At 45.3% G+C, this 26,638-nt stretch overlaps 1 protein-coding gene across 6 annotated transcripts in view; it reads right to left on the bottom strand.

Annotated features, from left to right (window-relative positions):
- SLC4A4 (solute carrier family 4 member 4) overlaps positions 1 to 26,638 on the bottom strand; it is a 190,580-nt gene that overhangs the window by 117,205 nt on the left and 46,737 nt on the right. For all 6 annotated transcript variants that reach the window (XM_053404377.1, XM_053404375.1, XM_053404378.1 and 3 more), the window contains exon 3: positions 12,506 to 12,676. In XM_053404377.1, the coding sequence (XP_053260352.1) occupies positions 12,506 to 12,676 (171 nt within the window). The remainder of the gene's footprint in view (positions 1 to 12,505; positions 12,677 to 26,638) is intronic.

The raw sequence follows: 26,638 nt of genomic DNA, 5'->3' as shown, positions 1-26,638 counted from the left end.
CTGTAGGAGAGCCCAAAAAGTAACTGGACTCACTTTAAAGGTCTGTGAGCCTGAGTGCAAGGCCCATTTTAACAGTAGACCTTCACAAGCCACTCAGCGATACTTCCCAGCTGAAGACCAGGTTAAATACGGTTTAAATAAATAAACAACTTCCTACTCAAGAGGTCAATGTCATCTGCTTCTCCATTTACCAATAAGAAGACATCTAGAGGTTTAGATTTGAGCAAGGGAGTATGTTCTCAAAATGCCTACTTTCTACTCACGCAAAAATGAGGGTCATATTGTACGGCTGTAAGCAGGCAAACACAAACACACCAGTTCCCATGTGTCCAAAGTCTCTAAGTCAGCCTCTTCATAATCTGCAAAGGCATGAGACCTGACTTATAAAAGATTTTGCAGAGCAAAACAAATCCTTTTTGATTTTCAGGAATCTTGTGAATTCTCACGATGACAAAAAATAATACTACTACTACTCTGAGAAAGCACTGTTAAGCACCGCTTATTATTCTCTAAAGCGGCTTGCAGCCTCTCTCCCAAGCATCTCAACAACAGTGCATGCAGAAGCACCCAGGTTCATTCCCTAACATCTCCAAGCAGAATAATCGAATTTGTAGTATTGCAAGGGACCACAAGAGTCATCTAGTCCAGCCCCCTGCAATGCAGGAATATTTTGCCTCACACTCAACTATGCTGGGTTAGGAATATCACTGGAAAAGGCTTCTGTCCGAGACCCTGGGGAGACAATGCTGCACTAGGTGGACCAATGGTCTGACTCAAGTGTGAAGGCAATTTCCTACTTCCCTGTGTTCTTACGTGCTACACCAATTTGCTGATGGAGCAACTGGTAGGATTGGCCAGGTAGTTTCTAAGCTTTCCCACGCTTCTCAGGAGATTTGGACAGAGAATGCTTAATCCAAAAGAGTGGGGTGAGCAATGCTAGCTATCAGCTGTGTCATTTCTGAGTGCATGTAAAATCTCTTTGGCTTACAAGCAGAACTTTACTCAAGAAGGATTTTTTTTCCTTCTTCTTGCCTGCTTTTGTTTTAACCTCCTTCTTCTCAGCACAGCAAATTCCTCTGACTTTTTCTGTCCCTCAGCAGTTTCACGTGAACACACACAGAGCAGAATTAGTCAAAGAATTAAGGTGGCTTAGGTAATTATAGCCACACATGCTAGCAGTTTGAGACAGGATTAGAAGAGGGAACTGCCAGTTAAGAGGTCTTCCCATGTGCTGTGAAAGTGTGGAGGGGGCTCGTTTTTTATTCAACCTTTGGGTTGGTTTCAAAGGGCGTATATCAGGCTGCAGTCTGTGTGCTGCTTTTGAACGGCGTGTTACACTGAAGCAGTTCATTGGATAGAATCACAAGCGTGCATCATAAGAGTGTAAGAACATAACAAGAACCTGCTAGATCAGGCCAGTGGCTCATCCAGTCCAGCATCTCGTAGTGGCCAATCAGATGCTCATGGAACGTCTACAAGCTGGACCTGAGCACAAGAGCACACTCTCTTCCTGCGTTTTCCAGCAACTGGTATTCAGAAGCTTTGGACCATGAAGGCAGAACATAACCACCATGGCTAGTGGCCACCAGTAGCCTTATCCTCCATGAATTTGGCCAATCCTCTTTTAAAACCATCCAAGTTGGTGGCCATCACTGCTTCCTGCATTTGCTTGTGCAAATACAGTCATATCGATCGGAATCGGTTCCGGAAGTCCGTTCTACTTCCAAAACGTTCGGAAACCCAAGCGCGGCTTCTGATTGGCTCCAGGAAGCTCCTGCAGCCAATCGGAAGCCGCAGAAGCCCCATCAGACATTCGGCTTCCAAAAACAGTTCGCAAACTGGAACAGTCACTTCCAGGTTTGCGGTGTTCGGGAGCCAAACATTCAAGAACTAAGCTGTTCGAAAGCCAAGGTACGACTATATACAATACTTCCTAGTAGCAAACAAACCACTGGTCCATCAGTGACTCTCTAGGTGTCAGGCAGAGTTTGTCCCCAAGTTCTGCTCTCCAATGTATTTTTAGCTGGGTGTTTCAGGGATGGAACCTGGGACCTTCTGCATGCAAAGTGCATGCCCTACCAATGCGCTCTCCAAATCTCCTCTCAGAAAGAAAGGGAAGAAGAACTGAGGCATGAGAAATGCAGGCGTGCAACCTCTGTGGCACAGATGGGGAACCTGCGATTCTCCAAGCCAAACTCCCTTCGGCCTCGGAGAGGATGGAGAATGGTCGGGGATGGTGGGAGTTGTAGTCTAGCAATGTCTAGGGAACAAAGGTTTCCCCTTTTCTCCTTTACTAGGAGGCCTCAATTAGACTCAGAGGGGGGCTTGCTTCCTGTGCTGAAAATCAATTCACATGGTTTAAAGGCAAACCCTTCCTCTAGAATGTCATTTCTAGTCCTACCCATTCATTGGAGAAGGCACCATTTTCACCAAGGTCTTGTCACAAACCCCTTTTCCACACACAGGCACTGAAGTGTGCCACTCTGAACGCAGCAAAGAATACTGGAGACCTATAAATAGAAGGGGCATTATCCAGAGAGACCTAAAAATAGCAAACGTATTATAATCCTTACATGACACGCATTGTCCGCTTTAATTCTACATAAACCCTGAGGCTCCCCTTAGTGTGGGTACTCTTATAAATATCTGTAGGTTCTGAGTTTAATTGGGTGGGAACACAGGTAGCCGCATGAGGCAGAGAAAGTGGTTACGGATTTCACCATGAATCTGGATCTGATGTGATGTATGGTGAAAATTCCATACCCTCAAAATTCCAGTGGCAAAAATCAGGATGCACATATTTTGGTGTCACGCTCTTGCGGGAGTCAGCTTACACATGTGAGAGCAATACACCTCTGCAGGAGACAGCTCATCTTCCTCCCTGAGTTTGGAGGGGGGAAATGGGACATTCTGGAATCCAATCAGAAGCCAGGATGGCTTCTGTAATTCCAGGGTGTCCCAGGGAAATCAGGATGGTTGAAGGGCATCAAATTCTCCTTTGCAATTGATGACATAAAACATATTGTGCGAGAGAGGTGATTTCAGAGCTGGGAGACCAAACCATGTAGGCAATACAGTGGTACCTTGGGTTAAGAACTTAATTCGTTCTGGAGGTCTGTTCTTAACCTGTAACTGTTCTTAACCTGAGGTACCACTTTAGCTAATGGGGCCTCCCACTGCCGCCATACCGTCGGAGCACGATATCTGTTCTCATCCTGAAGCAAAGTTCTTAACCCGAGGTACTATTTCTGGGTTAGCAGAGTCTGTAACCTGAAGTGTCTGTAACCTGACGCTTCTGTAACCCAAGGTACCACTGTATTAAGCTAGGCAGGTCAATGACCTGACTAGATGCAAGGAATCTTCCTAACAGCCTCTCTCAAAAGCCACCCACCACAAGGCTTTAATCAGAGGCCTTCCAAAATTGATGGCGTGAGGGCAGTGAATCAAAAATGGAAGCCAAGTGTGGCTGTTACCACCACCCGCAGCCTTTTCCAGCTCAATCAGTCCGCCAATTGCTTGGCTCGGTGCTGCCTTCCAGCATTTTCATTTCTTTCCTTCCCCCGCACCCCTTTCCATCACAAAGAAAAGCCGTGCAAAGTGCCAAACGGGAAAAGGGAAATGTGGGTGAGGTCCAGTTTCAAGCAAATGGAAGTGTGGGGTGGCAGCGGAGGAAATGAAACCAGTACACAAATGAAGTAATTTCCTTTGTAGACCCAAACCCACAAAACAATCGGCCTGGGAGACGAAAATGATCAGTGAAATGATTCATTTATGCGATGCGTTCTCCATTACATATACGGTATAACGGCTCGAGTTCCCAGCACTACTGAATTGCCAACAGCTCTGTTAAGGTGGTTTGCTGGCCAAGCTACCCGATCGTATCCCTGATTATGATGCTGATGCTGCAATCAATCCACAACCCCCGCCAAGTGGGGGCATTCCCTCCCCACACCCCAGGTGACCGGAAGCAACACAACTAGCTGCCACGCACCCTGCCAGAAGCAGACAAGGGGCTAGCCAATTTTCTGCTCTGCAGGGAGCAAATGTCCCTATGAAATTTAATCACTTAATGGTTTGCCCATAACAATATAGTGAACTTTGAGAAATTATTGCTTGCTGTAATGGCCCCAAGACCTGATTGTTTCTTAAAACGAAAAATATAACCAGCTCTTATTTCCCCCATGGCACGTTTTGGAAGCATTCTACAGGTTTCCAGTTAGAAGAATGGAGGTTACGTTGGACTCAGAAATAAGTCCCACTGCATTCAGTATAAAAGACTGTGACCTTAGCTGATTTCACCAAAAGGCTTAATTGATTAAATGTATGCTTGTGTTAAGACTAGCTCTGAATTTTAAAACAGAGTACTTTCATAGTTTTTAATCTCAAAGAGCACATTTTAATTGCACGTACCATCTCAGAAGAGGAATTCCCTCCTATTTAACAGTGAAGGAGGTGGTGCCTCTTAGAGAGAATTTTTTTTATATTTTATAAGTATTTAAATTAAGAGTACAGTGGTACCTTGGTAGTCGAACGGCTTGGGTCCCGAACAAATTGGCTCCCAAACGCCACAAACCCAGAAGTGAGTGTTCCGGTTTGCAAACGTTTTTCGGAAGCCGAACATCCAGCTTCTGTGGCTTCCAATTGAGAGCAAGAAGCTCCTACAGCCAATCAGAAGCCACGCTTTGGTTTCTGAACCGTTTCGGGAGTCAAACGGACTTCCGGTACGAATTAAATTCGAGGTCCAAGGTACCACTGTAACTGACATGGTTAAGAAAATGGATTGCCTTGTTGATCAGGGACTGCTTTTTAGTCAATTAGAATGTTTTCAATTAACGAATCCAACCAATTAATTAATTAATCAAGGCTGTAGCCCGACATACCAGGGACACGGAGTGGGGGCGGGAGGAGGGGGCTTGGCGAAGTATTTGCAAAGCAGGAACCTCTGCTACAGAGGTGTGCGAACTTGGCTTTTACAGCTCAGGAAGACAGCATGTTTTGTGTTGCTCTCTCTCAGATGTCAAGCTATACACTGTTTTGAGTTCATTTAAGGTCAGGCAGAGCCAGGTGACTGGGTTCAAATGGCAGCATACATGAGATGTACAGCACAGCCCAAAATGAAAAGGCACACCAGGACCTTTACGACGAGTTGGCTGAGAAATCAGGGCATGAGTGGGCACAGCTCCCAAGATGAAGTATTTGAGAAAGCCTTTAATATTTCTTCTGCATACATCAAGCTGGTTCCACATGCAATACTAAGCCATAGAAAGCCATGCACTCTGCCCCTCCCTCCTCTAACACAGTGCAAGGAGGAGCTCAGAAGCTTTAGTTTCATTTTTAAGTTAACCCAAACCAACCAAACCGTGGTTAACGTTAACTATTGTTTGCTGAAACAGGCCAGCTTCCAACCATGGTTTAGGCAGTTGCCTTGTTTCGACAAACCATAGTTAACAATGGCAGTTTAGAGTTTGCATAATATACACTAAACTACGATTAATCTAAAACAGTAGGGGATGCATCCCATGTCCTCCTCACAGCCACACCAGAGGAGAGGGAAGTGGGGAGCTCACGGCTTGCCGTGGCTCATCCTCATTGGGCTGGTTCACACAGAATGCTAACCATGGTTTACCAGTATGTGCACAAGTTGGAAAGAGCCCAAGTGATGGATTGGGGTTCCGCATTTCTTCTCCTCCTGCACAGTGGTAGAATTTCAAATCCCCCATCCTTGTCCCACACAGCTGAGAGAAGGCCTTCATTAGTACTTACTTTTGGTTTAATATCCCCATGGTTTGAAACTCAACAAGACTGAAGCTTGCTCATGCACCGCTAAACTATGGTTTGTTTCTTCTTCATTTCATAAAATTCAAACACAGCTTGATTGTTTTAAAAGCAAACAAACCTTGAAGCAGTTTAGTGTTATGTCTGAACCAACCCATTTTCACAACACCTCCGCTCCTTATGTAGAAATTTTATTATCTGCTTATCGGAGGGCTGAAGATGAAGAAACATTTGGTAAGCGTTGTGCTTTTAAAGGAAATATAATTGATCAGCAAAGATCCTTATGTAGAAATTTTATTATCTGCTTATCGGAGGGCTGAAGATGAAGAAACATTTGGTAAGTGTTGTGCTTTTAAAGGAAATATAATTGATCAGCAAAGATCAAGCACAGCAATGAAATGTTTACTACAGGGTCCTTCCCACTTTAAGTCAATTGTGCTCAGTGGTAATCTCTACAGCAAGCCTGTACTACTAGTGAGCATCCACACTGAAAACAGCTATCTAACATGCCCCTTCCTAAGTATTAGACAACACCTGTTTATGCACTCCTAGGTAGGAAAATAAGCAGACAGGACTATCATGGGCACATCTCTGCTTGATAGGTCATGAGTTGTGCTGGCTTGCTGCACAGACAACATGGTAAATTATGCCTGATAATTGAGACGAACTAGTGTTCCTTCAGACACCAGAAATGTCAATGAATCCCCTGGCTCAGACTATCCAAAAATAAAAAAGTAAGGTCAAAATGACCCACGATCGTCAACATCACCACATGTATTAATGGGTTTGTGTGATTGCATCTATTTTAGTTTGGCATGAAGAGTGGGGGTAAAAGCAGCTTTAAATAAAATACAGTGAACTACAATTAAGCTATAAGCCAGGGTGAGTCAACAAGGTACTCTACCAATGTCGCTGGACAACAGTTCTCATCATCCCAGATGACTGATTCACCGTGCTGCCTGGGAGTCCAGCAACATGAAGAGGGCACCACATGGACTATTCCCAAATGAAAGTCTGTGCATGCACAGTGTGATTATGGACAAACCTGTGGCCAGGTTATCACCTTGCAAGCAGAGAGACCAGAAAAGTAGACAAACTGGTTTTAACCATGGTATGTTTGGTGCAACGCAAATAGGAAACAAAAACCCACTTCAAACCATGGTTTCCTGCTCCTAGTTTGCGGAAGGAAGATCCTTAACCATGGTTTAGATCAGGCATAGGCAAACTCAGTCCTCCAGATGTTTTGGGACTACAACTCCCATCATCCCTAGCTAACAGGACCAGTGGTCAGGGATGATGGGAATTGTAGTCCCAAAACATCTGGAGGGCCGAGTTTGCCTATGCCTAGTTTAGATATTCAGACACTAACACTTAACCACCGCAAAACACCATCTGTATACATAGGGCCATGCAGTTTAGCTGTTGTTGTTGTTGTTTTTTAACTGATAATGGATTCTCTGGCATCTCTTACCTATGGGCAATTCCAAATGCTGAATTTGTTACATATCTTCAACTGCTAATTTTCTCTCACATTCCTTAAAGACAGGTACTGCCCAACACCCAGAAAGCATGCAGCCAAACAGAAGGATGCCTTCCAAAAAAACAAGCGTCTGAGCCATGCTAGCTTTTCTGCCTAATCAGATTATGTAGCATTTACTTTCCAGGGAAAGCTGCATTTTGAATCACAAATGTTAAAAGCTGCACATTAACCTCAGGCCTTAGATGACACGGCTACCGCTGAGACAGTAGCAGAGGTTACATTACACACTCACCAGGAGGAGAGGGAAAAAATCCCCGCAGAGACGCAGAGCATAGCAATCCATAGATTAATTTGAGTAGCTGAGTCAGATCCACATTAGCGGCCATTACTTTTTTCAAAAATGAAACCAAAGCCATATGCACAGCATTTCAGCTCAATCGCTTAAGTGCCCGTGAAAACAAGATCAAATATTGTGAGATAACAATCCCTTACTCGGAGATGCTTTGGATGCTAGCATGTGGCGGCAATACGGGAAATAAATTTTGCAAGCAGTGCCAAAGGAGGAATATGCGAGTCGCACATATACCGTATTTTTCGGCCCATAGGGTGCACCAGCTCATAGGGCGCACCTAGTTTTTTGGGGGGGAAATAAAGAAAAAAAAGTATCCCCCCCCCAGACGCGGGGCTGGGGCGGGGGAAGCCCGAGCTTCCCCCGACCCCAGCACGGGTAGCTCTCCACAAGCCGTGGGAGAGCTGCGCGAAGCCCGAAGCCTGGGGGGCGCTGAGCTCAGCATGCCCCCAGGCTTCGGGGTGCAGGCAGCTCTCCAAAAGCCATGGGAGAGCTGCGCGACTTCACACAGCCCTCCCACAGCTTGCAGAGAGCTGCGCGAAGCCTGGAGAGCGAGAGGGGTCGGTGCGCACCGACCCCTCTCGCTCTCCAGGCTTCAGCGAAAGCCTGCATTCGCCCCAGAGGACGCACACACATTTCCCCTTCATTTTTGGAGGGGAAAAAGTGTGTCCTATAGGGCGAAAAATACGGTATTTTTTTAAGGCTGAGCTCCCTCTGCTACATGGATAGGGAGAATTTTGAGTCCTCCTCACAAGAGATGCCACAAAGCCTTTAACAGGCAATGGCAGGAGTAACGGGGGAAGCGAACAGTTTTTAGGCTTTAAAAGCAGGGTAAGAACTTTGAACAAAATAAAGCACGGGCCCTGAATCAACAGGATTTCCTATGCAGATACCTGCCCCTCGGCCAAACAACACCTTTTTGTTTACTTACACACACACAAACACTTGTCTTGATTGGGCCAGAAGATAGACATGTAAAAGCCTTTTCACTTGATTTGCTAGTACCCTATGGAGTCCATTTGGAAGAGGCCCCTATTTCAGGCATTTTAATAGGCAGAACTGATCATCTTTATTTGTGTCTCTGTCAAATGTGGGCATATTAGAATAGTTCTCCCTCATGCACACACCCTCCCCATTCTTTTCCTAGTCATAAATACACTGGTACCTCGGGTTAAGTACTTAATTCGTTCCGGAGGTCCGTTCTTAACCTGAAACTGTTCTTAACCTGAAGCACCACTTTAGCTAATGGGGCCTCCTACTGCTGCTGTGCCACCGGAGCACGATTTCTGTTCTCATCCTGAAGCAAAGTTCTTAACCCAAAGTACTATTCCTGGGTTAGCGGAGTCTGTAACATGAAGCGACTGTAACCTGAAGCATCTGTAACCCAAGGTACCACTGTATAACTAAAGCTCTTTTTGCTTCTCATTGTTCATCCAAGTCACACTTACAAGAGCAATTTACTTGGCCACCCTTTTTATTGGGCGTTCATGATTATTTGTGACCAGTGCTATTTTTCTAGAAAAAATAGGTGCCGGAACTCACCATGAACGCCTCCCTTGCTCTCTTATCAGGGCAATGGAGAGGTGCTGGGACTGAGTTCTGTTGCGTTCCAGCTGAAAAAAAGGCCCTGTTTGTATCCTTGATGGCGACAGAGAGGTCATACGACAGCCTGCTTTAAATACTGTTTGCACCTGCAAAAGTTTTGGGGTGGACATACTGCTTCTCTTCCAAATGGCGCACGTCCCATAGCTTCCTGGTGAAATATTGTAACACTTTATAGCACAAATCTTCCAGGGGTGGTTGAGTTGGCTACTAGCCCCTCTTTTGTTTTGCAAGAGTTCACACCCAGACAGCAATAATGCAATAACACTGGAGAAGCATCCCAGAACAACTAATGAAGAGGAATGACAGTGTGGAGAAACCCTGAATCCTTTGCATTAGACACAGCTAGAACCCAGCAAAGTGAATTTAAAATACTCCTCTACAGATCTGTCATCTTGTGGGGATCTTAATTGTATTTTACTTCAGATTCCTGAAAGAATTCCAATTATGTTACAGAAGTCTTTTTGCTCCTAAGCAACCGCTGCAAGTGCAGGAAACATTTTATTTGCATTGACTTTGCTTTCAAGCAGATAATTTTCTCGTTCGCTTTACCCTCCAAGTAAAGGCATAATAATGGGCAACGGTGATAAAAACAAACCCTCAAGCCCCTTCTAGACAAGGGCTGCGTGTCACTTCTGTAGATGTGATCTAGGGACTCTGAAAGCCTTTGGTGAAATCTGCATCTAGGTTCCCAGTCAGAACTGTAACTCGGGAGATTTTTCATCACTTGTTAAATCAGCACTGGCTGAAGCCAGTCTTGAGCAAATCAGTCTTATGCAAGCCTGATGCACACCAACATCCATCCCATCGCCCCTTAATCTTGTGAACTAGCAGCCCCTGCTAGTCTATTCTTGGAACTCTTAAGGAACGAGACAGTTGCACTGAAATCTTTCAGACTGCACAGTAATAACAGTGCCAGGTGGAGAGGAGGGCTTTCAGTTACTTTTTCCTTACAGCAAGGACAACTATCCAAACCTATGTATGGTTATGAGGGAAGCACATCCCACAGGTAAGTACCCAGGAGACTGCAGCTTATTCACAGTTGATAGGTGATGGAAAATCATAGAATCATAGAATCATAGAGTGGAAGAGACCACAAGGGCCATCGAGTCCAACCCCCTGCCAAGCAGGAAACACCATCAGAGCACTCCTGACATATGGTTGTCAAGCCTCTGCTTAAAGACCTCCAAAGAAGGAGACTCCACCACACTCCTTGGCAGCAAATTCCACTGTCGAACAGCTCTTACTGTCAGGAAGTTCTTCCTAATGTTTAGGTGGAATCTTCTTTCTTGTAGTTTGGATCCATTGCTCCGTGTCCGCTTCTCTGGAGCAGCAGAAAACAACCTTTCTCCCTCCTCTATGTGACATCCTTTTATATATTTTATATATATCCTTTTATCTAAGCCCGGAGTGGGGAATCCAAGACCACCTGCTCACTTTGCCTCCTAGAAGTTTGGTTGAGAGCCAATTAGGAACGTGGAGTAATTATCGCTCCCTGTGCTGGGTTGGTGCCTCTGGTCTAGTCCATAACCCAGTTTCAAGCTACAGCAAGTTAAAATGCCTCTGGGACGCTCCCACCCAACACACAAACATGGACAACTGCTCCTACTTGTATGTAAGAAAGATGCATTTATTCAAGCAAGTGACAGTATAAGCCCAGCAGCGGACAATGAAGCTCATGAACCCCGATTCAGGAGTTCAGAAACAAGGCAAGAAGTTCAGAACAAGGCAGAAGCAATGAAGATGTCCTAACAAGTTTCCACACCCTGCCTGCCAAGCTTTCAAAGAGGAGGCATGGAGTGCTCATACAAGAGACTCGCTCGCCTTGCGGGAAGTATCAGGATTGCTGCGCATGGGCTCTGTTGGTGTGAGTGGGTCTGCTCACATCTGTGAATGAGGTGCCTGGGTTCTGGGCAATAAGGCTGCACCTACTCCAGCTCCTGTTCACAGTCACAGCTGCCTCCTGCCTCCCCCTTGGCTGCTCACATCCCTCCCTAGCCTCCAATGAGGCTCTCTGCTCCATGGGAAGGTTGAGAAGGAACCAGGATCCCTGCTCCCCCGTTCCAAAGCAGCTGAGCAAAATGGGGAGATCCCCCTGCATTCAGCCCCCCCACCCCCCATTTCTTCTTCCTGCTCCTCCTGCATTAGAGGCCTGCCAACCCCAGCCCTGTGGCGGTTTCGTGACACCAGGTGGACATAAAAGCTGGCTGGCGTTTGTCTTCAGCATCTGGTATTCTGGATGTGGCACTGCTTCTATACACCTAGCTATTGGGGCTACTAGGCACTGATGGGTCATGCTCTCTGTGAATTTGCATAAAATGCTAGCACCAGCCATTCCATCAGACTGCAGCAGATGGAGAAAAAGAAAGCCAAGTCAACATGAGAAGCAAGATCCATTGGGATCCTCCCTCAGTTGTTACCTGGAAGTAGCCATGCCATAAATCTGCTGCAGAGGGAGAATAGAGAAGGAGAGCCACTCCACTGACCCAGCTGAGAGACTAGTAATTTTTGGCTGGCTGTTCCTCTCTGAGGTGAGAATACCCCGTGCACTCAATACAGTCGTACCTTGGTTTTCGAACAGAATGCTTTCCAGAAGTCCATTTGACTTCCGAAACGTTAGGAAACCAAGGCCCAGCTTCCGATTGGCTGCAGGAGTGTCCTGCAGCCAATCGGAAGCCGGGCCAGGCATTTGGCTTCCAAGGCAAAGATTTAAAACTGGAACACCTACTTCCGGGTTTGCAACATTTGAGTTCTAACAAACTAAGCTGTTCGAAAACCAAGGTACGACTGTATCCTAAATGAAAGGATACTTCAAGAAGTTCCCCCAAACAACATTTTTCTAGCTCAGAGACACTGAAATACATATCTGTACCCTGCAAAATTGTGTAAGGAGAAAGTCTATGAAGCCATGATCCGTGGAAGGAAGATAACACTGAACCTTCAATCTTTGCCATCACAATCTTGGCTCGTTTAATCAATCCATAGCTGACATCTTGAGAGACGTAGCCCTTTTGACTCACAAACCTCGACTGTTACCAAAATAAAATAAAATTCCAAAGTGCACAAACACCCAAAATGTTCAATCAAATCATTTCAATCAATTCTGAAGGCAAATCAAGTTTTACACATCTTGCAAACACCTGGTCTAAGGTGTGTGGGGTTTCGCAAGGACTCAAAGCATTTTTCATTGCATAATTCTGTTGGCCCACATGTTTTCAGTTATACACCTCCCATAAAGAGCCCTCGCCATTTGTACTGTGGTTCCCTGAGAAAGATTGCAAAAAGTGCCCATTACTCACTGAGTGGCTTGAGGATGCTGCTGCTTGTCTCGTCGGCATTTTCAACATCAGATTTGTCCGAGTTTTCAGAGATTTTCTCCTTTTCTTTCTTCTCCTTGGGCTTTCTTCTGTGGCGCCTCCGCCTTCGGTAACTCTTAGGCACGTGAACCCCAATGTAGACTGTATGATGACCTAGGACACATAAACATGTTGCTTTTTAATAATCTTCAGATGACTTCAAGCAGCAGCAATATATCTCAGCCATGTAATCAGCACAAAACAGTATCATTCTTAGGCACAGAACAACAAAGAGGTTGCGTATCATTCTCAGCATGTGAACTTCCTTACCTGCACAAACCAGCCATGGGGAATGGAGAAGTGGAGAAGAATCATAGAACTGCAGAATTGCAGTGGATCCCAAAGGTCATCTAGCCAAACCCCCCACAATCTCAGCTAAAGAATCCGTGGAAGATGGCCATACAATCTCTGCTTAGGTAAAGGTAAAGGGACTCCTGACCATTAGGTCCAGTTGTGACCAACACTAGGGTTGTGGCGCTCATCTTGCTTTATTGGCCGAGGGAGCCGGCATACAGCTTCCGGGTCATGTGGCCAGCGTGACTAAGCCACTTCTGGCGAACCAGAGCAGCACATGGAAACGCTGTTTACCTTCCCGCTGGAGCGATACCTACTTATCTACTTGCACTTTGACGTGCTTTCGAACTGCTAGGTTGGCAGGAGCAGGGACCGAGGAACGGGAGCTCGCCCCATCACAGGGATTCGAACCGCCGACCTTCTGATCGGCAAGTCCTAGGCTCTGTGGTTTAACCCACAGCGCCACCCACGTCCCTTCAATCTCTGCTTAAAAACTTCCAATGAAGGACGGTACGCCACCATTCCACTGTGAAACAGCTCTTACCAGTAGAAGGTTCTCTCTAACGTTTCATCAGAATGTCCTTTTTTTGTAATTTGAATCCATGATGCATGATGGCATCATGTCAGACACGCAGTGGAAAGAGAACTTGGCCCAGGGCTGCCATTTTCACCAGCAGCTCCACATCCAACATCACACTTGTTCTGCCCCAGTTAGAAAGAGCCTGGCTTTCACAGCAACTCAAAACACTGCACATAGCTAGCATTTAGAAATTTATTTTTGCGTTCCTATCACCATGATTGTTGGGTACATGTTGACCATAAGTTGAACACTTGAAAACATCTCTTGAAAGGTGTCCCACTTCCTAAAATGAATTTGTCATGTGCAAGAAGTTTGACTTGGGGGGGGGTGTAGCATTCTCATACCCACCCACCCCAAAAAACCCATGTGCCAAAAGTCAAACCTTTCACACAGCTCCACATACAGGGTTTCCCAGCAGGCAACATGCATGCAGATGGCCATGAGAATGGATCCATCAGCATTCCCCCCCCCCCTGTTTTTGCCTTCGCATTTCAAGCTTCCTTCTAAACTCATGAGGACTAGAACTTTTTTTATCAATCTCAAAGAAATGACAACACAGGACCTGATTATCAAGAATATTTAAAACGTTGCCAGACCACACAGGGGTATGGATGCTGTTAATACAGGAAATAAAGAAGAAGCACTCCAGTTTTAAAAATGAATGTGCATTCCAGCCAACAGAGATTTATTTATGATTTGTTTGATGCATCATTGTCCCAGTCTTCAGCCAAAAGGAGCACACACAAAAATGTCAGCAATGGTCCCTCCCTAGGTGAGGGAAATGCTGAAAGCATTTTAGTGTCATAAAGCAAAACACCTATAAAAAACTTAGTCAGATGTTTGCTCCATAATCTGATGACCCATCATACTGTGAATCTGCTTGCCTTAATTTCACATAGAACGCAAACATGAAGTATCTTTGATGTGGCCAGATAATCCTGGTTTTACCCACTCGTTTCTCAAGGCTTTAGGGCGGAGAACTGCAGATAAACAAACATACACCGGCAGTGATGGAAATGTGTTTATCTGAAGGTGTGCATCTCATAAACTCAAGCAGCAGCTGGATATCTCTAAGAGGCATCAGCCGCTTTCCTTCAAACCCAAATCACTTCGGTTACTGGGCTCAGAGTGACTGGAAACAATCATATGCACCAACTCTCATGGCCTGGCTGAGTCAATGTATCATTAATATTTATTTATTTATTGCATTGATATCCCTTCTTATCCAAGGAGCTCAAGGTGGTGTTCATAACTCTTCTCCTCCTCATTTAATCCCCACTTACCCCTGTGAGGTAAGTTAAGCAAAGAGGCAGAGAGTAGCCCCCAAGATTACCCATCGAGCTTCATGGCAAATGGGTATTCGAACCCCAGTCTCCCAGGTCGTAGTCTGGGCACACTGGTTCTGTGACGATGGAGAAGGGTGGTTCGTCAAGGATCTTGGGGAAGGTTCTCCAAGTGGGGGAATCCCCTCAACCTGTTGCTCTGCCCCATCTGTCACAGTGGGAAGGCCTGCTCACCCTGCCTCCCTCTCCCCAGGGAGCCTATCTCCAGTGTTAAAAAAAACTCAGATATATAAGCTAGGCTCCAAATGGCTCCTTCAACCAAGGTTACAATCACCAAAATGGAATGTCCAGGTGCCAGACGGCTCTAAAGCATTCTTTTTCAAATGGCGGACTGGCTGTGATTGATTCTCAGTTAAACATCTGGCTAGTTCAGATGACAACCTTAAGAACTCTGAGAAAGCCATTTCCGACCTGGGAGGAGAGGGGGTTGCGGGCAGAAATCCCTCCCACATCTCACACGCGGGGGCTGGCCCTTGCCCCCGCGTGGTTAGGGAATCCCCGGGTGTGTCAGCGACCCGGCCCGCCAATCAGCGGGCCGGGGAGGCGTGGCCTAGCCTATTTAAGACTAGGCACGACCGGGGACCGCCCTCTTTCCCCCTTTCACATGGGGGAGGGGACTTGCCACGCAACTTAAAGAAGACAAGTCGCTTGATCTAGGGACAGTCCACCTATGTCCATCAGATGTCAAAGAGATAAACAACTACCTGACATTTAGAAGACATCTGAAGACAGCCCTGTTCAGGGAAGTGTGACATTTTAATGTATTTTTAATCTTTGTTAGAAGCCGCCCAGAGTGGCTGGGGAAACCAAGTCAGATGAGTGGGGTACAAATAAATTTATTATTATTATTATTATTATTATTATTATTATTATTATTATTATTATTATTACAGTGGTACCTCGGATTAAGTACTTAAGTTCCCGAGGTCCATTCTTAACCTGAGGTACCACTTTAGCTAATGGGGCCTCCCGCTGCCACTGCGCCGCCGCTGCACGATTTCTGTTCTCATCCTGAAGCAAAGTTCTTAACCCGAGGTACTATTTCTGGGTTAGTGGAGTCTGTAACCTGAAGCGTATGTAACCCAAGGTACCACTGTAGTAGTTGTTGTAGTAGTAGTAGTAGTAGTAGTAGTAGTAGTAGTAGTATTTATTGGCCTATTCCTACCTATTTTTCTCAACACGGACCATTCCTAACAAAAGAATATTCTTCACAATGGTGAGCAGAGCAGAGCAGTGGGGGGTGGGGGTAAGTGAAGACAAGCTACAACAATTAACTGCTAACCTTCACTGCTCCTGCTCAAGCTGCACAGGAAAAGCATTTCGGTTCCTGAAATTCATTTGGATTGCGCAGATAAAATATAACAAATAGAATTGTACAGGATGTGGTATTAAGTGTGTGAAAACAGTCAAGATCCAATGACACACACACACTCAGGTATGCAACCCCAGAGGTGCAGATGTCAGGCACCATCCTAGCACCCAGGCATCTTCAGCTGGTTGCAAGTGGCCGATAGCCAGGTGCAAAATGCGTCTGGCTCCTGGCTAATTTCTAACACAGCCTTCCCCTGACACTACCATGCACCTGTCGCTCAACCCACCCCAGAGTCATCAGACACTGGGTCTAGCCCCACCTCTCCAGAGAGGAATGCTCCACTCAGTCCGCCTCCCAAGAGACAGACCTGCCTCCTCCATCACCTAGGTCCTGTAGATGCCAACAGGTGGAGCAGGTTTCGCCTTCTAGGCAGGAGTGCTAGACCGCTTGGTAAGGAACAGAACCACCTGCCATGCCAACCTGAACCCAGCCGACTTATAACGGGATTGCAAATTGTGCATCATCATCAGATCAACCTGAATACCTGGCTCAACTGCCTTCCGCCATTGTGTATCTGTGCCTTGGATTAACTGCCTGTGATTCGCAATGCTAAACATTAAAGATTTAGGGGGAAATCAACAACATCAGAGTTCAAATTCTCCAGCGACTTTGAGCCAGACACCAAAATACATATATCCGGGGGGGGGGCATATCCCATATAGGCAACTCCCAATTTATACGGGGGTTACGTTCCAAGGCACTGTGCGTTTAAGAGAAATCATGTATATTTGAAACACCGCTGGAAAAAGCTTGATCAGCTTGAAGCTGAGTGGGATTGTGGCAAGAACCATTTACAGTCTCATTCTCATGGGAAAACTCAAGTTGCATTAGTAAATGGGGGGGGGGAGATCTCGTACATAAAAGCTCATTGAAAAATTGTGTCAAGTGTTTCCTGCAGAGGCACTCCTGGGAGGAAAGTCTGGGAGTTTATCTTGATATTGTATACACATGCCAACCATTTCCTCCAAGAAAGTCTCTGATGGGGGCGGGCGGGGAGGAGGGAAGCAGAAAACCCATTCTCTCTCTCTGTCTTGTTTCTCTTACTGAAGCACCTAAAGCAATACTGTGATTTTTCTCTCTTCTGCAGAATACGGGGAGAGCAGGAAAGTAATGCACACACATACAACTTTAGATTCATGCTACCAAAAGCTGCACTGGTGCACATGTGATCGAGGGATTAAAGAGATTGTCTAGTTCTGTTGGCAGCATATTAAAGTATTAGGACTACAGGCTTACTATGATGTGTTTCTATTATCAAGCTGACCGCGGCATTAAAACAATTCATCAGAGGTAGCAACTGCTGCTCCAACAACCAAAGGACGGCACCAGTTTTCTACTGAATGTGCCTTGCAGATTTGATCCTGCCAACTCTGATTTTCAATGGCACGTAATGCGGCTGTCCTGAGAGGCACCCTGCGCTCATCTTTTCATCCCTAGCTCAATGTCAGGCTTGCTGCGAAATGCATCCCTTATTTATCCATTGGCATGTTGTAGGCTGAAAGATGCAGGGAAACATATTGAGTCCCCTGCCCCAAGGAGCTTACAATCCAAATTTCAGCAGTTAGGGAAATTAACTAAAGGGCTGACGAGGAGGGAGGGATGGAAAGGTAACAGGGGATTGGTGTGTATAAGTGCAGTTGCACATGCTTTGGCTTTGTTCTGGGGTGGGAGGGAAGAGCTAAGGTTTCAAGGAAAAGATTGGTTTGCGAGTGGGAATAGAAGAGATCTTGTCTGTCAGATGCTCTCCCCAAGGAGAGACACCTGGCACCATCACTGTCAGTCTTTTGGTGCCTTTTAATTCACTCAGACCTTTGGTAGCCAAGTTGCCTCCTACAGCAATGCTCATCTTTTAGCGTAGTGGGTAGGACTTATTAATGAGCATTTTATGAAATTTGCATTTTTCATTGTTTACAAATTTTTGGTTTTCAATTTCTTTTAGTCATTGTATTTCATCTTCCTGAGCTGCTTTGAGACTTTTTCTAATGTATATAGCAAAGGACAAATGCAATACAGTGGTACCTCAGGTTAAGTACTTAATTCGTTCCAGAGGTCCGTTCTTAACCTGAAACTGTTCTTAACCTGAAGCACCACTTTAGCTAATGGAGCCTCCTGCTACCGCCACACCGCCGGAGAACGATTTCTGTTCTCATCCTGAAGCAAAGTTCTTACCCCGAAGTACTATTTCTGGGTTAGTGGAGTCTGTAACCTGAAGCATATGTAACCCGAGGTACCACTGTAATTAAAAATGAACAATTACAGTGGTACCTCGGGTTACATAGGCTTCAGGTTACAGACTCCACTAACCCAGAAATAGTACCTTGGGTTAAGAACTTTGCTTCAGGATGAGAACAGAAATCGCGCAGCAGCAGCGGGAGGCCCCATTAGCTAAAGTGGTGCTTCAGGTTAAGAACAGTTTCAGGTTAAGAACAGACCTCCAGAATGAATTAAGTACTTAATGCGAGGTACCACTGTATTGGTTGTTGCTTATGTTTTGTATTTTGTTGCTGCATTTTCATGTTATTTTTATTGTTCTCTTCTGACTCTAAGCACTTGTGAGCCACACTGAGTGGCAAAGAGACACTGGAAAGGTGGGACACAATCTTTTGTATATTATATAAATAATATACTGTATATGAAATAAAAGAAAGGGACAAGTAGAATTATGCAGGTCAACCTGGGAGGGGAATTCTGGGCATAGGAACCATAAGCAAAAGAAAAAAAGGTCTAGCCCTGGAGAGCAGAAGAATTTGGGGCAGATGAAACACATCAGAGTTGAAGACATGTAAGTCACCGACAAGGACTATATATTGGCATTTCGAAGGTGGTATTAACATTTTGAAAATTCAGGAAGGGTGTAAAATTTGGACCAGGCTTTGCCAGATGGCTTTGGTTGATGGGAGCTGTAGTCCCAAACATTCAGTGGGCACGAGGTCAGGATGATTTAGAGTGAAGCACTTGAGCTGACTATCTGAAGATCGAAGACTGGCAGGTGGCTTCCCCAAAAGCTGAGACGGAGAGAAGAGTTGGCTGAGAGGCATGGGAATTAGGTTATGCCAGCCACAAACTGCAGCCAAAAAAACAAAAGCAAAACCTGACAAACTGTGAGAAGTTGCCAAGGTGGGGCCAGAGAGCCCTCTAGCTAAAAAGCTGGAGAGAGAGAGAGCAGCTGGAGAGGAACTGAGAATTCTGTAATCAGCAGCTAGAGCAAACTAATGTTCATTTTCTCTTTTCTGTGCTGGAGCCATCAGGTAAACTCACTGTTTTGGATGTATTCAGGCCTTGGGCCTGGTTTTGAGACCTTTCTCACCCTAGCACAGACATGTTCAACCGGTCGACTGTGGTCGACAGGTAGATCCCCTGGTGATCCCCATCGATTGCTGGCTCCTTATCGATCGCAAACTTTTGAATGATTGTTTCCAGCCCCCACCCCCCTGGCTCTGTCCCTCCGCCACGTAAAGTGTGCACTGTTTTGTGATTTCTTACTGCGCTGTTGAATACATTTCGAGTGTTTGTTATTGGCAGAGTTTGAGATGAGTAAAGTATTTGATTCTCCCGCAAAAAAGCTCAACAGCTGTGGTATTCCCAAAAGAAGCTCAACAACTTTTCTTTGCCCCCAAAAAGCTGAACAATTGTAGTCTCCCCCCCCAAAAAAAGCTCAGCAACTCTGTTCTCCCCAAAAGAAGATCAACAACTCTTTTGTCTCCCCAAAAGAGACATTCCCAAAAAAAGCTCAAGCTTTCGGTATTCCCAAAAGAAGCTCAACAAATCTGGTCAATCCTCAGTGACAATGGGTAGATCACTTCCAGGTTTTTTTACACTGGGAGTAGATTGCAGTCTCTTGGGAGTTGGATGGGCCTGCCCTAGTAGATTGCGTCTGGGAGGGGCCATATAGGGGGAGTGTCTCTGTTGATCCTGTTGGACCCCTTAGAACAGCCTTTCTCAACCTGTGGGTCCCCAGATGTTGTTGAACTACAACTCCCATTACCCCTAGCTAGCAAGGCCAGAAGTCAGGGGTGATGGGAGTTGTAGTCCAACAACATCTGAGGACCCACAGGTTGAGAACCACTGCCTTAGAAGCTTTCGATCCTTCCAGGTCACCTTGTGAGGATGGAGATTGGATGGTTGGGACTGTAGTGCATTGGCTCAAGCCCACCCTTGAAAGGTAGTCTCATGAGGTTGTGCTAGGAAGGGGACTCATGTTTGGTCTCCTTGGTCTACATGATCCCACATGGTTCGTTCTTCTCCCCAGTGCTCGTCTAGAGGACATGGAACCTTTGGCCTTCTAGATGTTGGTACTCCAACTCCCACCTGCCCCAGCCAACATGGCTGTCAGGGACTGGCTGGACAAAGAGGAGTGGTGGGAGAAACCAGCCGGGGAACCCCCAAGGGAAACCCCAGAGGTGGAAGGCCCAGAGCCAGGGGGTTGGTGGTGGGGCACAGAGGAGAGGTCAGAGGGAGAAGATTGGGAGGAAGGGCCAGAAGCTGAAAGGGCAACAGGGTTTAGTGAGTGGAAAGAGCTTGTGACAGGAAGCAGTTCAAACTCCAAGGCTGAAGCAGTGGAAGGGGCTCAAAAGGCTGATGAATAATCCAGGGAGTGCATCCCCCCACCCATGGGTTATATAAAACGTATCAGAACCACCAGTTTCCACTAACCCTTATTTCACAAGTTCTCTAGCTTATCGAGACTGGGAAATCTAAGTGGGGATTCAGCACTTATCTCAAAGTTATAATTAAACCTTTTATGGACGATGAAAAGGATAAGAAGGGGGGCCCACGTCTTATCAAGTATGTGCCAGCAGAATAGCCTGATCATTTCTAATCAGGTCTTTGAAACGCAAAGGCCAGTGTAATCTTTTATATAAATGACCTCTGAAGACTTTCGTGACATGCAAGAACACGCCAGAAGACTTTGGCTTGCAAGACGGTCTGATACTAAGGGGAGGAGGGGAAGAGAGGGGAAGAGGGGGGGACAGTTTTTCTGACCCACACAACCAGTTTAAGCCCTGTGCTCCAAAACAAAACACACGCCTCTCTCACCCCATTTCTTACAAAGACACAGAACTACTTCCCATTTTACACCCATTTAGCATCAAACTGTGGCTTGCACAACACTTGATCTATATTACATTCATGCTTGTTCTATCCACAGAAGTTCCCAGGTTCAATTCCTGGCATCTCCAGAAAGGGAAAGACTCCATCTTGAAACCTTGGAGAGCCACTGCCAACCAGTGTAGACAATACTGAACTAGATTGACCAATATCTGAAAGACCATCCTCAGTCATACAGACACTCTCGGGTGATGAGATTAGCAGAGGGGGCTCTCCAGGTAGTTCCTTCACTGTTAAAGGCTCAGGGAGGGGAGGCTTGGGAGAGGGCCTTCTCTGTGGCAGCCCCTAACCTGTGGAACTCCCTTCCCACAGAGGTGTGCCTGGCGCCTTCGTTTTGCAGCTACCAGATAATACTAAACACATGCTGCTTTTCCCTGATATTTGCCACTTGAAGTTTAGATTTTCAGATTCTCAAACTTTTAAAAAGGTAAAGGTACCCCTTACAGTTAAGTCCAGTTGCGGACGACTCTGGGGTTGCAACACTCATCTCGCTCTATAGGCCGAGGGAGTTGGCGTTTGTCCGCAGAAAGCTTCCAGGTCATGTGGCCAGCATGACTAAGCCGCTTCTGGCGAACTAGAGCAGTGCACGGAAACGCCGTTTACCTTCCTGCCAGAGCGGTACCTATTTATCTACTTGCACTTCGACATGCTTTCGAACTGCTAGGTGGGCAGGAGCTGGGACCGAGCAACAGGAGCTCAACCCGTCACGGGGATTTGAACCGCCGACCTTCTGATCAGCAAGCCCTAGGCTCAGTGGTTTAGACCACAGCGCCACCCGCGTCCCTTCTCAAACTTTTATTGGCATATATACAAGATTTGAGGGGGGTCCAATACCAAAAAACCCCACAAAAAACACTCATCCCCCCAAAAAAACCCACCCCAGACCCCTATATCTAACAAGTTAGTGTTGTCACTAACTCATTACACACTGCAGAAACCTCCATCCTATCCCCAGCCTGAGTAAATGTAAGGAAGGCTACCTTACATAAGCTGAGGTGAATATTTTTAGCACCCACCTTATTTTGTGATTACAAGTTGTTTAAAACTGTTTCTTAATATTGTGTATTATTTATTATTATTATTATTATTATTATTATTATTATTATTATACTGAGCTAGCTGGGACTCCGCATAAGGCAGTTTTCTATGCTCCTATACTGAGGGAGTTACATGTCAGAGTTAGCCCCTTAAACTGGAAGCGGATGAGCAACCATTGCAATGCAGTCAAGGCAGAGATAGAAAAGCACTTCTGAGGGGATTGGGGCAGTCCTTTCATTCATCGCTTGTAAACCTGTTGCTGGAGTCGCACTCCCAGGCATCTAATCTGCTTTTCTTCCTTTGCGAGTGTGAGAGGTTAGAGAAGCCATCAGGCTTGCGTTGCCATGATCCCTGCTCTGATCAAGCAAGCGCAACTTGGATCCTACTTTAAAAGGGAAGGTTTTAAAGGTAGGGCTGACTTAAAACATCATATTTATGTATGTAAAGGGAGTCCGAGAATTTGAAATTGGACAGCACTGAATTTTTGTGAGCTTCAATTTAAAAAAAACAAAACACTCCCCGAGACTTCTGGGTTAGCGCCATCGGCTAATGGCGGATTCCCTCCGAACTCCGGAGGGAATCGGCTCCGCAGGATCCGGGTCTTGCCGCTGCGGCGACGCGGGGACCCTCAGAAATCACAGGCGCTGAAGCCTGTGAACCTGGTGACTCGGCGGGCACCATTTGTGCCCCCCCCGACCCGCGAAGGAGCCTTTTTAAAGGCTTCGGAACGGGGGACGGGGCGAGAGGCGCGGTGCTGAGAGTTGACTGCTTCTCCTGCGGAGTGAAGCCGCATGCCATGGTCGGAGAGCGCTGACTTCTTCTTGTGAACAATTGGACTTTAAAAGCAACAACCCGTGAGTAGTACGGAAATTGGATTTGCAAAGAAATTTTTTTTTTTTTTAATTAGGCACGATCGGGGAAGGCGCAAACAGGAAGTCCGTCTCCCCGTCTTGTAAATAATTTAAAGCAAGGACTAGTTAACTAAGGTCGAGAGAACTTCTTCTTCTTTATTGGGTAAAAGACATTAATTTCACGATTTGGCAGTATAAGTAATTTTACTGGAGGATAAGAGCTAATTTTGAGAGCTGAAGTGCCACCCCCCCGGACCCGGGAGTGATCCGCGAGAGAGCCTGTTGAGGAGATATAGAAGAGTTTGACAGCTGTCAAATTAGCTGTCAAGAAGGAAAAAGAGAACTTTGTTTCTGCTGTCTCTGCTGGATATATTTGTTACAATTTGGTTATATTTTGTTGAAAACAAGGAAGAACTGATACAAACTAACTTGATTTTTGGATTTGAACTGGAAGGAAGATTAAGTAACCAAAATCCCTCTAGAGGGGGTTTTGGGACATTACAAGAATGGCTGAAGGAGGAAAAATTCAAGCTAAATTGGACAGAGTTTTTCTTCTCTTGGGAAAGTTACAAGGCCAAATTGATGTTTTGGCTACCAATGTTGCAACTCTGGACTTAACAGTAAACAAATTCATTGAATTTGATAAGGATTTGACTCAGGAAGTTCATGCAGCTGGACAAGAAGAGAAACTTGAGAGATTTGAGAGTGTGGAGAAAGAGATGTATGTTGTTTCTGAGGAAAAGGAAGGAGGAGATGTAATGTTGCAGATGACAAAGGAGAGCCAGAGGCCTGACATGATGGTTACAAAGGAAAATAAGTACTAGATGATGAAAATCTGGTCTGAATTGGAGATTGAAGAATGGAGAGATCTCCTTATGTGGAGATCTGAAGACCTATGGATTACAAATTTGATTAAGGTGGAAGTTGGAGCTTTCTGGACATTTGGACTTAAAAGGAGTAAGAAACAAGATTCGGGCTCCACTTTTAAGTATGGAGGTCTGGCTGGAAGAAACATGGACCCTATTGGGACAGAGCTTCTCCGAGATCTGGTGTTTAATACTAAGGACTACCAAAAAAACCGGCAGAGAGGAATTGAGAGAGAATTAAGAGCCTCGGACGTGAGGTCTCCAGGCTGATAGTAGACTAAGACTGATGGACATTTGTTGGGGATCGAAATCGGGAAAGGGTGTACAATTATAATCTGTTTTTTTATTTTGTTTTGTTATTAGTATGAAAATTGGGGAATTCGTGGAAGGGAATTTGGGTCGACTTTAGAAAAAGGTTTTAAGAATGAGCACTGATGTACAAATATTGATGTTTATAAGTTAAAATTGGTTTTTCTAAAATGAATTAAATATAAAAAGGTCAAAAATTGGGGATAAGAACTTGTTGAACTAACAATTTGAATTGGAATATAAGAAGGGGCGGTGTGGGGAAGTCAGGGAAATATGTTATTGAAAATACGGATTGTAAACTTTATGTGTTTTTAACTTTTTTCTTTTTTCTTTTTTGATTTTTTAATGTATTAAGGTGGAAAATCTCAATAAATATCTTTTTTTAAAAAAACAAACACTCCCCTCCCCCCCAAAAATATAAAAGTTTCCATTACAGGGGGAGCACAAAAGGTATGGGGAGGGAGCTGCAAAAACCTATCTTCCAACTCTTTTTAAACACATTTAAAAAATACATAACATATTAACAAACAGGAACAATAACACACGCACAGGCCTTTTCTGCAGTGGCTCTTTTCCCTGGGAGGCTTACATATCTTTAAGCGCAAAGCAAAGCATTCCTCTTCTCCCAGGCCTTTGACCATGGGTAGGCAAACTAAGGCCCGGGGGCCAGATCCGGCCCAATCGCCTTCTAAATCCGGCCCATGGACAGTCCAGGAATCAGCATGTTTTTACATGAGTAGAATGTGTCCTTTTATTTAAAATGCATCTCTGGGTTATTTCTGGGGCATAGGAATTTGTTCTTTTTTTCTCCCCAAAATACAGTCCGGCCCCCCACAAGGTCTGAGGGACAGTGGACCGGCCCCCTGCTGAAAAAGTTTGCTGACCCCTGCCTTTGACCAATTAAACAATCTATAGCTTGTTAAACTGTGGGGGGTACTGTTTCTGTCTGAAACGATGGTGCGTATTGTCTAATGTTGGACTTATCATTTTTTGTTCCTGACATGTCATGATTATTGCCTGTACCTAAATGTTTTGCAACAGCAGTCTTACTTAACCTGTGATACTGGAACTCTAGAATCCCTAAATGTTTAAAATTAAAAGCAGGAAATGTAGACAGTAGGACAGGAGTTTGGATTTTTAAAAGGAAAGTCGTTTCCATGAAGAAAAGCTTGCTACTGGCTTTCTAAATGCAATATTTCAGGTCCAGACAGCATGTTCCTGGTCAGCAGCTATGATGGCTATTTTGTGAATGAAAATAGAGGTGGAGGTCAAATGGTCCTTTCTCCCATTCCACCCCAGGCTTGCCTGTTGTCACTTAGTTTCACACAGTTCTCTTGTCCTCCAGAGACAGGATTTGGCCTAGAATCCAGCTCCTAATTACAACACCAGAAAAAGATGGAGGCAGCCCCAACTCCAATATTGCATTCAACATCGTGAATTGCAGCCACAGAGAAACAATAAGCCCCTGCAGTTGCTGAGAGGGCAAGTAAGATAAACTTATCTCTAAAGCACTCAGTCTGATGAATGCACTATACACACAAAAATTGCTCATAATTTGTGGCTAACTTCCATCTGCGTTAATGGGAGTCGTGTTAATCCATTTTCCATCCTGCAGAGTGTTCTAATTAACCCTCCAGACAGAAAATCTGAGCAACTGCTGAACATCTGTCTATTACAGGTACAAAAAAATATATGAATGGACAAGCCCTCCGGGACCCCCTTCCTGCTTCCTTTAAAATTCCAGTAATTGAGCTGTCAGATGAGAAATCTCGATTTCTCCACTCCCCTATGAAGTCATAGAGGCTGCCACAACTTTCACAGGAATTCACGTTTGCTGAGCCAAAGGGCTTATCTCGGAAGGATAAAGGTGGAGCTCTGAAATGCTTTCCATTTCTTAGGGCAAAAAATGTTTTATCTTGTAAAACACATCTGAAGCTCCACCAAGTTCAGGATTTAAGACTATTTGGCCTCTCAAGGAAGGAATGTACCAAGAAGCCAAGGAGGGGGTAAACTTGTTCCTGCCATGACACCCTCTGTTAAGAACCAGGCCAGGAACCTCTCTCAACACTTTTACTCTAATTCAGTAGGGACCATGTGTGAGGACTAGGACTAAAACCCCTTCGGAAGGCAGGAGCCAACAGTGGGGCATTCAAGTTCAGAAAGGAACAAGCTATCAACAAGGTGGGCTCCAGAGGAAAGTGTTTCTAAGGAAGGATATTTCCAAGCACATTTCAAAGTGTTGTTGCTGACCTTTAAAGCCCTGTAAACCCGAAGGAGTGTCTCCATCACCATCATTCAACGTGGAGTACAGGGT

This window comes from Podarcis raffonei, chromosome 9, assembly GCF_027172205.1.
Source record: "Podarcis raffonei isolate rPodRaf1 chromosome 9, rPodRaf1.pri, whole genome shotgun sequence".
NCBI lineage: Eukaryota > Metazoa > Chordata > Lepidosauria > Squamata > Lacertidae > Podarcis > Podarcis raffonei.
Note: the sequence above shows the minus strand (reverse complement) of the source record. Positions and strands in the feature narration are given on the sequence as shown.